This window comes from Pan paniscus, chromosome 5 (assembly GCF_029289425.2).
Source record: "Pan paniscus chromosome 5, NHGRI_mPanPan1-v2.0_pri, whole genome shotgun sequence".
NCBI lineage: Eukaryota > Metazoa > Chordata > Mammalia > Primates > Hominidae > Pan > Pan paniscus.
Window position 1 is genome coordinate 46,639,186 of NC_073254.2, and position 14,510 is coordinate 46,653,695.

The 14,510-nt window shown below is 53.8% G+C and overlaps 3 protein-coding genes across 12 annotated transcripts; 1 reads left to right on the top strand and 2 right to left on the bottom strand.

The window, feature by feature from the left end:
• Positions 1–198: 198 nt before the first annotated feature.
• RNF5 (ring finger protein 5) lies at positions 199–4,685 on the top strand. Of its 2 annotated transcripts, XM_003829773.5 has the most exons (6): positions 199–2,547; positions 3,433–3,451; positions 3,543–3,655; positions 3,769–3,823; positions 3,901–4,018; positions 4,121–4,685. In XM_003829773.5, exons 1-6 carry the CDS (start codon positions 2,408–2,410, stop codon positions 4,216–4,218), a joined length of 543 nt encoding a protein of 180 aa, XP_003829821.1. In that variant the 5' UTR covers positions 199–2,407; the 3' UTR covers positions 4,219–4,685. The 2 variants fall into 2 exon arrangements, with proteins under 2 accessions (XP_003829821.1, XP_054969428.1); XM_055113453.2 differs by lacking the exon at positions 3,433–3,451 and having other exon boundaries at positions 2,430–2,547.
• Positions 4,686–4,859: 174 nt separating this feature from the next.
• Positions 4,860–8,627, bottom strand: AGER (advanced glycosylation end-product specific receptor). 9 transcript variants are annotated; one of them, XM_003829763.6, is made up of 11 exons: positions 8,065–8,627; positions 7,775–7,881; positions 7,449–7,644; positions 7,218–7,282; positions 7,008–7,095; positions 6,735–6,917; positions 6,462–6,592; positions 6,141–6,282; positions 5,498–5,524; positions 5,243–5,369; positions 4,860–5,131 (listed from the first exon to the last, which is right to left on the bottom strand). In XM_003829763.6, exons 1-11 carry the CDS (start codon positions 8,207–8,209, stop codon positions 5,035–5,037), a joined length of 1,308 nt encoding a protein of 435 aa, XP_003829811.1. In that variant the 5' UTR covers positions 8,210–8,627; the 3' UTR covers positions 4,860–5,034. The 9 variants fall into 9 exon arrangements, with proteins under 9 accessions (XP_003829811.1, XP_063461327.1, XP_003829812.2 ...); XM_063605257.1 differs by having other exon boundaries at positions 7,170–7,282; XM_003829764.6 differs by lacking the exon at positions 5,243–5,369 and having other exon boundaries at positions 5,416–5,524; positions 6,141–6,230.
• On the bottom strand, positions 8,627–14,111 carry PBX2 (PBX homeobox 2). Its single transcript, XM_034961807.4, has 9 exons — positions 13,580–14,111; positions 12,609–12,682; positions 12,142–12,389; positions 11,851–12,041; positions 11,532–11,667; positions 11,128–11,281; positions 10,699–10,787; positions 10,490–10,576; positions 8,627–10,360 (listed from the first exon to the last, which is right to left on the bottom strand). Exons 1-9 carry the CDS (start codon positions 13,798–13,800, stop codon positions 10,268–10,270), a joined length of 1,293 nt encoding a protein of 430 aa, XP_034817698.3. The 5' UTR covers positions 13,801–14,111; the 3' UTR covers positions 8,627–10,267.
• Between the last annotated feature and the right edge of the window lie 399 nt (positions 14,112–14,510).

Genomic DNA, 14,510 nt, shown 5'->3' on the forward strand with positions numbered 1-14,510 from the left:
CTCCCCAACGCCTGCTGGTTTCCGGGGCCGGCCAGGAAGTGGAGGGCGGTGATGGGCAGCCTGTTTTGCCAATCGTCTCCCAGAAACTCAGGCATCTCCTCCCCACATCTACCAGTGTCCTCTTGCGAGCCCCGCCCCAGGGCTCTCCCTCGGTCTTTGCCCCCATCTCTGGCTCCAGCTGCATCTTTTTTTTCTCTAACTCCTTTTCAGCTCTGGATCCCCTGGTGCTGTATTCCTCCTTCCGCACATTCCTTCCTTTATTCTCCATCAGCTCTCTTTTAACTGCCACTTTTACTTGGTCTCTTTTTTTCTCAACTCCGGTTATCTGCTGCTTATTCCCCCCAACTATTCTTAAGGACCCCTTTTCCCGTACCCATTCAATTCTAAACATTTATCAAGCATCTACCTACCATATGACAAGCATTAAGTTCACCTCTCTTTTTTTTCTCTCTAGGACTCCATCTCACTCCATCTCACTCTCCAGTCCTCTGGTCTGGTTTCCTTTGCCCTTTGTCCCTCACTATCTCCCAGCAGTCCAGCTCCCCCCTCCACCTGCCTTCTCTGGCCTTTAAAGAGAAGAGATCTCTTTGGCCTTATCCCTGACCCTTTTCCATGCTCTTTTACCTCTGTACCTTTTCTTTCCTACTTCCTTCCTATCAGTCTCCTTACTTGCCCAAGCTGAGACAACCCCTTCTCACAACATACAATATGGGTACATCTTTTCTTCCAATGGAAATTTGGCTTCAGGGGTGCTTTCTAGAAAAATAAAAAGTGAGGAAGAATGCCGATTCCTCTGGAATGCGGGTGCCTCCTTAATTTGGTAGCCATGTATCTAGTTTTCCACCCCCTCTTCTCTTCCTCCACTCCCATTATCCCTTTACTAGGATCATTCCATCACTTCACTCTCCTTCATTTCCACCTTTCCCTCTCAATATCTTCCTTCCTAAACCTCAAGCTTCCTGAATCCTCATCTGCCCCAGTCCTTCTTTACGCAACTGCTAACTTCTCATCTTTCCTTACTCTTGAGTCACATGGGATCTTTTATCAAGGTCCCACCTCTAGCCACACCTTTACCCTGCATTAGTTTACATGCCCTCGGGAAGAGGATTGGTAGTGGGAGGACTGTTACCTAATTCTGCTCCTTTAGTCACAGTGAGGGTCAGTGATTGTAGGAAAAGCCCAAACTCCCCGGGGTCCAACCCGGGAAGAAGACCCTATTTCTGATAGGCAAATTATAAGGAGGAAAGGGCGGGTCTAGCCTCCGCGGGTCTCCTTAAAAGGGGCGGGCTTTGCCCCTTTTGCACCACTCACAAAGGGGTTGAGCCCAGAGCTTTCCTGCTCTGAAGGTTTAAAACGGAGTTGAAGTCAATCCTGTTCTACTCTGTGTACAACATTAAGAAAGGGGTGGGCCTTTAGTTCAGTTTTGCTCTGTAAATCACCTAATATGGGGAGGGCTGAGTCGTCCAGCCGAATGAGTTGGGTTAACACCAGCGCCGCAGATCGATGTTCGCACTATCCAAACGTCGGGCTAATCCCAGTTCTGCTCCCTTAACTAAAAGGGAGGGGCAGACCCAAGTTCTGCTCTCTACGTCACCAAAGGAGGTTGGAGCCATTTTGAACCCTGCGACCCTAGTGTTTTCCCTCTTTTCCTAGCTCTTCGCCGTCTTTCCCGATGTCGGCCAATCAGGGGAAAAGGAAAAGGCCCAATCAGCAGAAAGTCCACAGCTGAAGGACCCGGATGAAGCGAGCCTAGGACTTTGAAGTGCAAGCCTCGCCAATTGTAGCGCAGTCACCATGGCGACAAGATAGGGGTGAAGAGGTGGAACAAGAGAAGGTTCAACCCTCACAGGATTGGCCCACCCCCGTCCCGCCGCGTGCTGCGCAGGCGCGTTTTACCTAACCACCATTTTCCGTCAAGTTCTAGCCAATGAGTTGATTTGGAGCCATACGCTCCAAAGTCCAATAGCAATCCGGACATTCTCTAAAAGAGGAAGCGAAGGAAAGAAAGGGGCTTATAGTGGGCGAGGTCTATAGGTAGTCCCGAGAAAATTGCTTATGGCTTTGGTTATGACTGACAACTACTCAGACGAATAAAGCCCTCCTTGGCCAGGCGACAGGGTGTAGCGAGTTATTACCAATCCCTTGGCATTGCACATTGACTTAGACCGTATCAGCCAATAGCCATTGTGCGAAGGCAGGACTGCACTAACCTTTTCCCGCCCCTACCCTTTGGGCCAATCCTTTCTTTTGAATTCTTTGTGACTGGCAGGCATTCAGACCAATAGTGATTAGGAAACCTTGAAGCCTGCCCAACGATCGTGGGCAGGAGGTGGTTTCTGGTTTGTTGGGGCGTGTGTATGTGTATTTGGGGGGACTGAAGGGTACGTGGGGCGAAACAAAACCGGCCATGGCAGCAGCGGAGGAGGAGGACGGGGGCCCCGAAGGGCCAAATCGCGAGCGGGGCGGGGCGGGCGCGACCTTCGAATGTAATATATGTTTGGAGACTGCTCGGGAAGCTGTGGTCAGTGTGTGTGGCCACCTGTACTGGTGAGAATCGAGGAGGGGGGCGGGAGGTGGTGGGTCTCGCTTATATACTGGAGAGGCTAGGAGCGAATAATCATACAGTCATACAGATAATCGGAGGGCACGTTCCCATAGGTGAAGCCCGACAGGAGACATAAGACTTTGCTGGTATGTGTGGGTGGGAGTATAGCGGTCGAGATCTGTGGAAAGAAAGGTCTTAGGAACCAGGAGCGGAGGCATGTGATGTGCTGAGAAGAGAAGGTGGGGCGGGGAGTGGCAGGACAATGTGAGACCCGAGCCACCTTACCCCAGAGAAGTGAGGGGTCTTAGCTGTGCAGGTGGAAACAAGTGAGACACAAAGGTTAAGGGAGGCACGCATCAATTGAGTCGGGGAGAACCAGGAAATGTGGATCACATTCAGATGAGATCTGGGAGGGGGCTGGTATAAGGGCACTGTGGAGAGGCAGACTTGAAAGGTTAAAGGGTCGTAAAGATAGGGACATTATTGAGCTTGAAAGTGAGTAATGGGGGAATGTGCTAGTAAAGGGGTTTGGTTTGGAGTGATGGGGTTGGGGTTGAAAAGAGGAGACCCGGAAAGAGGTGGCTGAAGGAAATTAGAAATTAACTTGAAAGGCAGAAAAGAGAGGGCACGAAAATTTGTATGTGTTTGTTGGGGAGAGGAGAAAGGAGAGGGTTGAGTGTGTTGAGGATGGACAGAGCTTTAGGTGTTGGAAGATCAGACAAGCAGGAAGGCTAAGTTGGCTGGCATGGTAGAGGTTGCAGAAAATCTGAAAAGCAACAGCAGGTTGCTTGGGAAGAGGGGTTAGATGGGATTCTGCGAAGTCTAGGGTCTGTGTCTCTCTTTTCTGTAGCTAGTTTGACCTTTTTTTTTTTTTCTCCCCCATCCAGTTGGCCATGTCTTCATCAGGTGCGTACTCAGGAGATGAAGTGGGAAATGGGGAGGTCTGAGGAGCTGTAAGACCCTCTTGTATACTGGAAACCACTTTTTTTCTCCCCAGTGGCTGGAGACACGGCCAGAACGGCAAGAGTGTCCAGTATGTAAAGCTGGGATCAGCAGAGAGAAGGTTGTCCCGCTTTATGGGCGAGGGAGCCAGAAGCCCCAGGATCCCAGGTGAGAGACTGGAGGTGTTGCTTAGGGAAGATTGAAGGCTTCTGCCCTTGGAAAACGGTGTGGAAGATGAGAGGAGAAAATTCCCTGTTAACTTTCTCTCTCCATTTCGTCAGATTAAAAACTCCACCCCGCCCCCAGGGCCAGAGACCAGCTCCAGAGAGCAGAGGGGTGAGTCTTCTTGTCCAGTTGTGTCCCTTCCTTGACAGATTTGCCAGCTTCCTGTCTGACTTTTTCCGCCTCCCTAGGGATTCCAGCCATTTGGTGATACCGGGGGCTTCCACTTCTCATTTGGTGTTGGTGCTTTTCCCTTTGGCTTTTTCACCACCGTCTTCAATGCCCATGAGCCTTTCCGCCGGGGTACAGGTAAGAGTCACACTCAGCTCCCATCAGGGAGCTCTGTGAATCCCCTCAGGCCCCCTCCCAGCCTAGGAGCATATGCTTCCACAGCTTTCCTCTCTCCCACAGGTGTGGATCTGGGACAGGGTCACCCGGCCTCCAGCTGGCAGGATTCCCTCTTCCTGTTTCTCGCCATCTTCTTCTTTTTTTGGCTGCTCAGTATTTGAGCTATGTCTGCTTCCTGCCCACTTCCAGCCAGAGGAGAATCAGTATTGAGGGTCCCTGCTGGCCCTTCCTTACTCCTGGACCCCCTTGACCCCTCTATTTCTGTTGGCTAAGGCCAGCCCTGGACATTCTCCAGGAAGGCCTGGGGAGGAGGAGTGAAGTCTGTGCATAGATGGGAGAGCCTTCTGCTCAGAGGCTCACTCAGTAACGTTGTTTAATTCTCTGCCCTGGGGAAGGAGGATGGATTGAGAGAATGTCTTTCTCCTCTCCTAAGTCTTTGCTTTCCCTGATTTCTTGATTTGATCTTCAAAGGTGGGCAAAGTTCCCTCTGACTCTTCCCCCACTCCCCATCTTACTGATTTAATTTAATTTTTCACTCCCCAGAGTCTAATATGGATTCTGACTCTTAAGTGCTTCCACCCCCTCACTACCTCCTTTAATACAAATTCAATAAAAAAGGTGAAATATATTGATGGGATCTCTTCCCAAGTTCGCCCCCACCCCCGACAGAAGCATCTTCTCCCCAACTTGAGTAGATGTTTGGTATAGTATGGTGAAGTATGGCGGTGAGTCCCTTTCCTTCAGGGCCCTCAAGGGTATAGGGGTGAGGTTGTGTCTCATACACACACACAGACACACAAGAGCAAGATGTGTCAGGTGTTTAATCATCATTGTGGGGGGCTCTGGTTGTAGAAGAAAGCTTGGCAAGGTGGGGTTATACAGGAGAGAGATTATACAGAAGAGAGTTGGTCTGAGGCCAGAACAGTTCAAGGGAAAAAGAAAAGGGAGCTGATGGATGGGATCTGTCTGTGGGCCCCTCAAGGCCCTCCAGTACTACTCTCGCCTGCCTCAGGTTCCTCCGACTGATTCAGTTCTGCACGCTCCTCCTCTTCCTCCTGGTTTTCTGGGGCCTTCCTGAGGAGAAAGATTGGGGGGAATGCGGCACGTTGTCGTTCCACCCCCCGACCCCTCTTCGCTTGCTGCCTGGAAGCCCTAGGTCTGAGGGGTCTGGCTTTCTCCACTCACCTCTCCTCTCCTTGGCGTTGCCGCCTTTGCCACAAGATGACCCCAATGACCAGGGTGGCTGTCCCCAGGCCTCCCAGGATCCCCAGGGCCAGGGCTAGAGTTCCCAGCCCTGATCCTCCCACAGAGCCTGTACGGAGACAGGGAAAATTGAGAGCACAGCCACCACCACTCACCATTCCTTTCTTGTTGACCATCCCCCCAGTCACATGTGTTGGGGGCTATCTTCTGCTTCCCTGACTTTATCAAACCCCTCACCTGCAGTTGGCCCCTCCTTGCCTGGTTCTGGAAGACAAAGTTGGATCCAGTCAGAAAGGAAGACTTCGGGTTGAGAGAGAGTTATTTAGTGGGAGCCCCAGTGGAGTCTTTCCCTTTCTTTTTTTTTTTTTGAGATGGAGTTTCACTTTTGTTGCCCAGGCTGGCATGCAATGGTGCGATCTTGGCTCACCGCAATCTACGCCTCCTGGGTTCAAGCAATTCTCCTGCCTCAGCCTCTCAAGTAGCTGGCCTCCCAGGTAGCTGGGATTACAGGCATGTGCCACCATGCCTGGCTAATTTTGTATTTTTAGTAGAAATGGGATTTCTCCATGTTGGTCAGGCTGGTCTCGAACTCCCTACCTCAGGTGATCTGCCCGCCTCAGCCTCCCAAAGTGTTGGGATTACAGGTGTGAGCCACCACGCCCAGCCGTCTTTCCCTTTTTTTAGCTCAGAGGGAAGAAGGGAGAGGCTTGGCTGCTCTCTTGGCAGAATTTGGGTGGGGCAGGGGAGGCTTGGGTGTGGGTGCAGGGAGGGAGAGGTGGGGTGGCTGTTAGGGATAAGGCCAGAATGGGGCAGGAAATTAGAGCCTGTGCTGTCCTGCACCCTAGTCCCAGGGTCTGTAGGGCTTGGGGAGAGGTCTCACCGATGATGCTGATGCTGACAGCACGGCTTTCCTGGGGCCCGTGGCTGGGATGGGTGGCCACACAGCTGTAGGTTCCCTGGTCCTGAGGCCCTATCTCAGGGAGGATCAGCACAGGGCTGGGGGGAAGGGGCAAGGGCACACCCTGGTTGGGGAAGGGGAGAGGAGACTATTTCAAAACCCTTGTCTTTTTGTCTCCATATCTTCAGATACCCTCTCTTCCTCCTCAGCTCCTAGCCTGCCTTTCCCTCGTTAGCCCTCTGCCCTCCCTGTTGCTAGTTATGGTTCACCCTACCTCCCAGCCCCTCTCTCCAGGTCACTCACATCCTTCATCCAGTGGATTTGAGGAGAGGGCTGGGCAGGGACTTCACAGGTCAGGGTTACGGTTCCACCAGGAGCTACTGCTCCACCTTCTGGCTCCACCACCAATTGGACCTCCTCCAGAGGCACAGGCTCTGGGAGTTGGAAGGGTTTTGAGGTGGAGAGTTACACTTGTGAGTGATCCCAGTGGCCATGGGCTTGACTCCCTCTTTCCCTAAGGGTCAGACTTCCAGAACGTGCTCACGTGAGCTTGGGGCCCTCCCCACCTATGCTCACCCCAGACACGGGGCTGGATGGGGGCTGTGCGCAAGGCCCGGTGTCGGGGAAGGCCTGGGCTGAAGCTACAGGAGAAGGTGGGACGGGGATCTCCTCCCCGGGCTGGGGTCACCATTAGCTCCGACTGCAGTGTGAAGAGCCCTGTCTCAGGGTGTCTCCTGGTCTGTTCCTTCACAGATACTCCTATGATGGGAGGATAAGACAAATTATCCCAGGGTGGGTGTGGGAGTGAGATCAGGGAGAAGGCAGCTTGGGGGGCACCTTAGGACTCACCCTTCTCATTAGGCACCAGGGGCTTCCCATCCAAGTGCCAGCTAAGAGTCCCTGCAGGGTAGCTTCCCTCTGACACACATGTCCCCACCTGGGGAAAGAGTGGTGACCTCAGAATCCTTTGAAAATGAGAGATGCCACACACCCACACCCACACACACTCGCCTCCTGTTCACAGGGCCGTTTTCTACTTCTCCTGCTTTCTTCCACTACCTTATTGGGAACACCAGCCGTGAGTTCAGAGGCAGAATCTACAATTTCTGGCTTCCCAGGAATCTCTGAAGGAGGAAAAATCCAGTCAGAGGCTGTAATTGTGAAGGTTCTCAAACTCTGTGTGTGGAAATGAGGCCAGTGGAAGTCAGAGGCCCTCATGGGCCAAGGCTGGGGTTGAAGGCTTTTTCTTAGGTAAGAGGGAGGCCTTGGAGAAGACCCTGGAATTCTTACGGTAGACACGGACTCGGTAGTTGGACTTGGTCTCCTTTCCATTCCTGTTCATTGCCTGGCACCGGAAAATCCCCTCATCCTGGATCCCGACAGCCGGAAGGAAGAGGGAGCCGTTGGGAAGGACACGAGCCACACTGTCCCAGGGGCCTCCTCCCTGGGGAGACAGGACCTTCCAAGCTTCTGTCCGGCCTGTGTTCTAGAAGCAGAGAAGCAGGGCCTAAACAGTGCAAGGCCTTTGGGAAAGGACTGTGAGGCAGAGTGACGGGGATCCAAATTATTGCTGGTCTCCCTGGAAGTTGGGAGGCTGCAACAGGAGCCCCGCTTACCAGTTTCCATTCCAGCCGCTGGGGTGGTTTCTTGGGGGCCCCCTTACACTTCAGCACCAGTGGCTCGCCAATCCGGGCTGTGATGTTTTGAGCACCTACTACTGCCCCTGGGAGATAGCACCATGGTAGAGGGGCAGGAAGGGAATGAGGGCTAACAAAATTTGGACAGGGTGGGTGAGGGACCTTGAAAGGCACTTCCTCGGGTTCTGGGAAAAGTTCTAGGACAACTGGGGTGTGGGGTTAAAGTGCTTTCTGCAGGGAGGGTCAGTGGGGTTGGGGGAGTGGCTCACCCCACAGACTGAGGACCAGCACCCAGGCTCCAACTGCTGTTCCGGCTGCCATCCTGCTTCCTTCCAGGGTCCTGGCTCTGTCTGCCCCTCTCCCTGCTGTGGCCTCCGCCCTAGGTGGGGCCTGCACCCTCTCTCCAGCCCCCATCTTTCAGTCGTCTTGTCACAGGGAATGCTAGGAATTCATGCCTTTGGGACAAGAGTCCTTCAGGTACTAGAGAAATAATTATCACCCCACCCCTGGGCACTACCAGCCTCTGGGTACAGTCACTTCCCTGGGGGATGGGGAGTGTACCCTCTAGGGTCTCATTCCCTCAGAGCCCCCGATCCTATTTATTCCATCAGTCCATCAGGGCTGCCTGGTGACCCACTGGAGCCCCATCTTGATTGCGCAAAGTTGCATCAATAGGGTTCAGGCCAGACTGTTGTCTGCAAGGGTGCAATTGGGCCTGCATCATGAAGGCAAGGCTGGGGAACAGGAGAGAAACCTGTTTGGAGCTTCGTGAAAGAAAATCATTTTTTTTCTGGGGTTTCTCATGTTTTTTGAAAAAAATTCTCAACTAAACCCAGGGAAAAAAGAAATTTCTTTATTTAAAACTGCATTTTGTTTTTTTTCTGTGAAACTACACAAGTTTACAAGTGAGGAGAGAACTGCCCCTGGCCCATGCCTCCCACCCCCCGACCCATCACACTTCCAACCTGTCCCCAGTCCTGCCCGGATCTTTAATGGGAGGGGTTCCCCACTCTGACAGTCTTGTAAAATCCTGAGAATGTCTGAGGGGATCAGATGGTAGGGTTCAGGGCTGAGGATGGGACAGTGTTGATGTTACTTTTCCCCCACATCTGGCTTTTTGCAACCTCCTCCCTCTCCCTACCCCTTGATTTTGGTGTGACAAAAAGATACCTCATTTATGGGGAAATTGAGGAAGATACATATACAAGCACCCCAACCCATATTTAACATATTTGGCAATAACTCCCTTCCCATTCTTCCCCCTCCAATTTTCAAATAGTAGTTTTTTTAAAAATTAAAGACATGTCACTCACAGGGGAAGATGGCATCTTCAATTTCCTCAAAATTACTGAGTCCAGCCCTGCCCAAGGGTTGTGGGAAGAAGGGGGATGAGAGGCCAGCAGGGCAAGCCCTTCACTGCCTCCACATCAAATGCGGCAGAAACCTGCCTGCATGAACAAAGAACACCTAAGGGATTTTAGGGGGCAAAGCTTGGTGCCCTGTAAAATTTACTTCCTGATGGACAGGCCTGGAGCCAGGGGGGCCTCTTTACCAGTTCTGTTTGTCCCCCTTTCTCTTACCAGAACCCCTTTGGCTATCACCCCTAATATGGGAAAGTAAGAAATAAAAAAAAAGACAAGAAATCAACATATTTATAAAAAAAAACAAACAAGCTACTTCCCCAAACTAAATTAAAAATTAAGAACCACCACCACCACCACCACCAACAACAAAAACAACAACAACAAAAAAAAAACAGATGGATCCCAGGGTTTCTTTTTCTTTCTTTAAAAAAAAAAAAAAGTTCAACCCCAAAGCCCAGTGAATAATTCCCTAAAGTAGCAGAAACTCCCTCCGAGGTAGATATCTGAGTCAGACACTCTCGTCCACCGAGCGATTCTATTGGTTTAAGATGAGCTGCGTATGAGGTAAGTAAGCCGTCTGGAGGGGCGGGGGTGGGGATGCATGGGGGCGTGGCCCATGTCCTCTGTCCAGAAGTCATGTCCCCATTTTTGGCATCTCTGATTGGGCAGGGCTGGCATCTCCACAGATTCCAGAGCATACAAGTGGGGTGGGGAAGGGAAAGTGGGGGAGCCCAGGAGAGAAACAGAATAGTTGCAAGTGGGAGTATGTGTGTGTGAGGTGTGGGAGAGGGAGAGAGAAAGACAGGAGAAAAAGGGGTCTGAGAAATAGGTTTCTGGGTATGTGTATGTTTCTGTGTAAGAAAGAAAGCGAGAGAGGAAAAAGATGGAAAAAAGGGAGAGACAGACCCCACACTCCCCTTAGAGGCCCCATTCTTCCTGCCATGTAATTAGCACCCCCAGCACAGAGAGTCTCGTTAGGGAGGGGATGACCCCATTGGCCCTTCTCTGTCTTGTGCTTCTCCTGTATTGGGGTTTGTCCTCTGGAAGCCTGCGTCCTCTTCAAGTCACCTTGTGAGAGCCCCCACCCCTGTGACCCTGAGGGGCAAGATCAGTTGGAGGTATCAGAGTGAACACTCCCTGGTCCCTCCGTTGGGGATGTCACTGAAGAGGGGGTCACAGCCTCTTGCCAGCTGCCATTTGCCTGAAAGGAGAGACAGAGTACAGAAAACAGAGAAGGCCCTGGGAACCCTGTGTGGGCACAACATTACTAGGGAAAATGCCCCTCTGTCCTGTGAGAACTGGACAGAGAGGAGCTTCAGGATCCACTCACCCTCATTTCCCGTGGGCTGTACATCTGGCCTCCCCCGAGGTTATCCCCATAGCCCCCTGGCCCCATCGAGTGTCGGAGTGATTCCACCTGCAGGCAGCAGAGGAAGGTATGACAGTGAAGAGAAGCCTCAGAGGAAAGAGGTCTTGTATCCTAAAGTAGAGGAAATGGAGTTGGGGAAAGCCCTACTTGAGAGGAGATGGGCATCTGACCTGGGAAGCAGAATAGGAATCTCCGTTGAGCCCAGGCATCCCCAGAAACATGTCTCCAGATCCTGAGAGATTGAAAGAGCCGCCAGAGCCTTGTGGGGGCAGAGAGGGAAGAGTGTAATAGAGCCCGTGATGGTAGAGGATGAACCACAACTCTCAACTCTTGTGGGGACATGCTACTATACTCCAATTATCCACAAAATAACATTCCAACACACAGAAAGAGCAGGCTGTTCCTTGGCCACCCGTGGGAAGAAAGGCAGAACTAAGATCACTGGAATGGCCTCTGTCCCCTGACATCTCCAGCCTATCTCAGCTCGGTCCCTCTCACCCCAAAAGGCCCCCTCTCTGCTATGATCCTGCCTAGATAGGAAGTGGGAACAAAAGCAGGAAGTGTGCAAAACAGTCAGCCGGGGTGACAGTGGGATCCACCTGCAGAGGAAGGTGGTGTCGGGGAGCTGGTGCGGCTGTGGCCCCCCTGGGTGACTGACACGGCGGTCTTGACAGCATAGATGTTTGCCTCCTCTTGGAACTTTCCGATGTTTTTCTTATAGCGAATCCTCTTGTTGCCAAACCAGTTGGAGACCTGTGGGGCAGAAAGGAGGGTCAGGTAGAAACATTTGCCTCTGAAGTCCTTCACTGAATAAGATGTGAGTGATAGCATTTTTTTTTTTTTGCTTCCTGGTCTCACTATGCTGTTGCCCAGGCTGGTCTCCAACTCAAGTGATCCTCCCACTTCAGCCTCCCTAGTAGCTGGGATTACAGGAACACACCACTGCACCTAGCTGAGATGCGTGCACTTTGCCTGACAACTCCTCCCGCAACCTCCATAATACCTGAGACACGGTGATGCCACACTTCTTGGCAAGCTCCTCCTTGGCCTCCTCACTAGGATATGGGTTACTCAGGTGGGAGTAGAAATACTCATTTAGGACCTCAGTGGCCTGTTTGCTGAAGTTACGGCGCTTTCGTCTACAGAGGAGGGAGAAGAGCGGTGAGGAGGATGTTGATGTTCTGGCAGGGCTGTCACATGGCATGACCCCAGAGTCACCATTGTCATGGAGTACCATGTTGTGCAGCATGGCAGCTCAGGGTCTTGGAGAGGAATGGGAAGGAGCCCAGTGCTGGGGGCCAGCCTGGGGTCCCTGGGCCCACCTGGCATCCAGGAAACGGGAGCGCAGGATCATCACAGCCTCGCAGGTGCTCTGCTTCAGCTGCATCTGGATGGCGCTGAACTTTCGATGGATGATGCTCACCATGCGTTCCATCTCTTTGGGGGCCACGGGCCTGGTGCGGCTCTGCTCCCTCAGCAGGTTCATGACATGGGTCGTGAACTCATTACATGCCTGTAGTGGGGGCCAGTGGGCTGGTGAGGAGGAGCCCTTTGACCATGGGATTCCCCTGCAAGAGCCCTTCCCTCCACCCACCCAAGCCTCCTCTCCTTACCTGCTCATACTTCTCCAGCTCCGAGTGGTATATGTGACGGATCTGGGCAAGTTTGCTGCGATAGTCCGAGTGTTCGATGGAGTTGTCAGGGGACACGCCACCACCAGAGGCTGCAGCGGCTGCAGCTGCTGCTGCTGAGCCGCCCCCTTTCTCGGGCCCAGCCACACCCTCTGCCAGAAGCATGTTGTCCAAGCGCATCAGCTGTGGGTCCACCGGCTCCTCCTCCTGGGAGCTCCGAATGCTGAGGCCTAGCATGCAGGCGAGTGGACTTAGGGACCCAGAGACCCCGATACCCAGTGCTCAGTCCTCCTGGTGCTTCCTGGAGAGCCAAGTTCCCAGGCTTTGGTTCCTTCCCCAGTCCCCCTGACTCCTTACTTTCCTCAGGGCCCCAAGTTGTCACACTCTAGCCCTATAATGAACAGGGTTCTGTTCCCAGAGTTGAGCAATCCGGGGGGGGGCCCACATACCGGTTTTCTCCTTGATTTCACACAGGACGCTAAAGAGAGCAGGCTTCATTCGGTGGCAGTTTAGGGCGTGTTTCCTTGGGAGGAGTGGGAGTGGGGAAAGAGAAAAGTTGAGGAGCTAGAGAAACAGAGCAGGGGGCCTGAGAACAAGGAGGGAGGAGGGTCAATCTGCGGAGGGAGGAAGCGGATTGGGGGTGGAATGAGTTGGGGGTGGAATGAGGAGTTCTTGGGAAAAGATCAGCTCCCAGAGCATGGGGAAGCTCCTCAGCTTCAGGGAGACTCAGGGAAGATGCAGGCAGCAGGTTAAAGGCTGCGGGCTTTGGGAGATGGTCTAGAAAGGTAGGAGGAGGAATCTGGGAGTGGATGGAGAAAGGAAAGTGACTTGGTAGGTTTCAGAGAGAGAGAGACAGAGGCTGGGGTTGAGAAGAGTCAGAGTTTGAGGTGGCAGAGTGGGGCTGGGGGTGCCGAGCTAACTGGGGAGATCAGTGTAGGGTGTGTGAAGGGGTCCTGGGGCTGAGCAGGTGGGAGGCTTTGATGCACCTAGTGTCTGGCTGAGCAGTGGAGAGGAGCTTTAGGGGCTCTGGAGAGGGTGTGGAGGTCTCCACATCTGGAGAGAATGAGGGGGCTGGGTGGAGAGTTAGGGGAGAAGATAACGTAGCCCAAGAACAGTTTTTTAGTCTGGGAGCCAAAGGGGGCTCCCGGGGATGGGGCTGTTCCAGGAGACTGCAGGGGTCGGCAAAAGGTTAGGAGTGGGGAGCCGGGCCACCGGGGGTTCCCTCTGTGAAGGTTTCAGGGCCTGGGGGTGAAGGGAGGTTTGAGAGGGATCACTTTTCTATGGGCTCCCAGGAATAAGGAGAGAAGAGAGCTGTTGGATCCTGGAGAGGGCCCTGGAGTTGGGGGGGCTCCCAGAAGATTCAGAACATGTGAACGGGGTTTGCTGGGTCTGTGTGGGGTCCCGGGGTGGGGGCACTCACTTGGCCTGGGCCTCGTCCAGGCTCTGGTCGGTGATGGTCATTATCTGCTGCAGAATGTCCCCGATGTCTTGCTTCCCTCGGCCTCCCGGGACCCCCCCGCTACCCCCACCGGGGTCTCCGCCACCGGGAGGCTCGCCAGGGCCCCCAGGCTCCCCACTCACCAATCCCAGGCCCCCCCGGCCCCCGCCTGGAGGGGGCGGCCCCAGTAGCCTTTCGTCCATAGCTGGGGGGGGGCCCTGAGGCCCCCTCCCTGCTCCGCCCCTCCCCCCGCCTGGTTACTTCTCCCCCCAAACTCGCTGGGGCCGCTGCTCCCTCCGCCCCAACCCCCGCCCGTCTGCCCCCGGCTCCCGGCTCCCCCGGGGGTTCACCCCGGCACTGAAGGGAGACCTGGGATACCGGCTGGGCCCCCCACAGGAGACCCCGGCCCCCGGCGGCGGAGAAAATGGAGCCGGAGAGAGAGAGGAGGCCCAAGCGGGGGTGTGTGTGAGAGAGAGGGAGGAGGGAGGAGGGAGAAGGGGGGGAGCGAGGGAGGGAGGCTGGGGGAGGGGAGCCGGGGAGGAAGAGGAGGGGAGAAGAGAGGAGGAACAGGGAGGAGCTGGGGGCGGAGAGAGAGACATAGAAACAGAGGAACTGAGACCGAGTGGAGGAGGGGAGAGGGAAGAGGGGATGAGGGGAGGAGACGGGCCATCTGAAAAATATGGGAAAGCCCCCTGGCTGGACTTCCGCGGCCTAGGAGTGGGGCTGTGTTGGCGGCTGGGGGCGTCTGTCACCTGGGTCCTGAATCAGGGATCTAAGCGATGTGGACTCAGGCCGCTGGAATGCCTGGGTTCACCGGCAGCTCAGTTCATATTTCTTGTTCTAATGACTCCCCTCCCTGTTCTACTTAATTAAAACCAGAAGAGGGGGGCTGGGGGAGATAATTAGGGAGGTC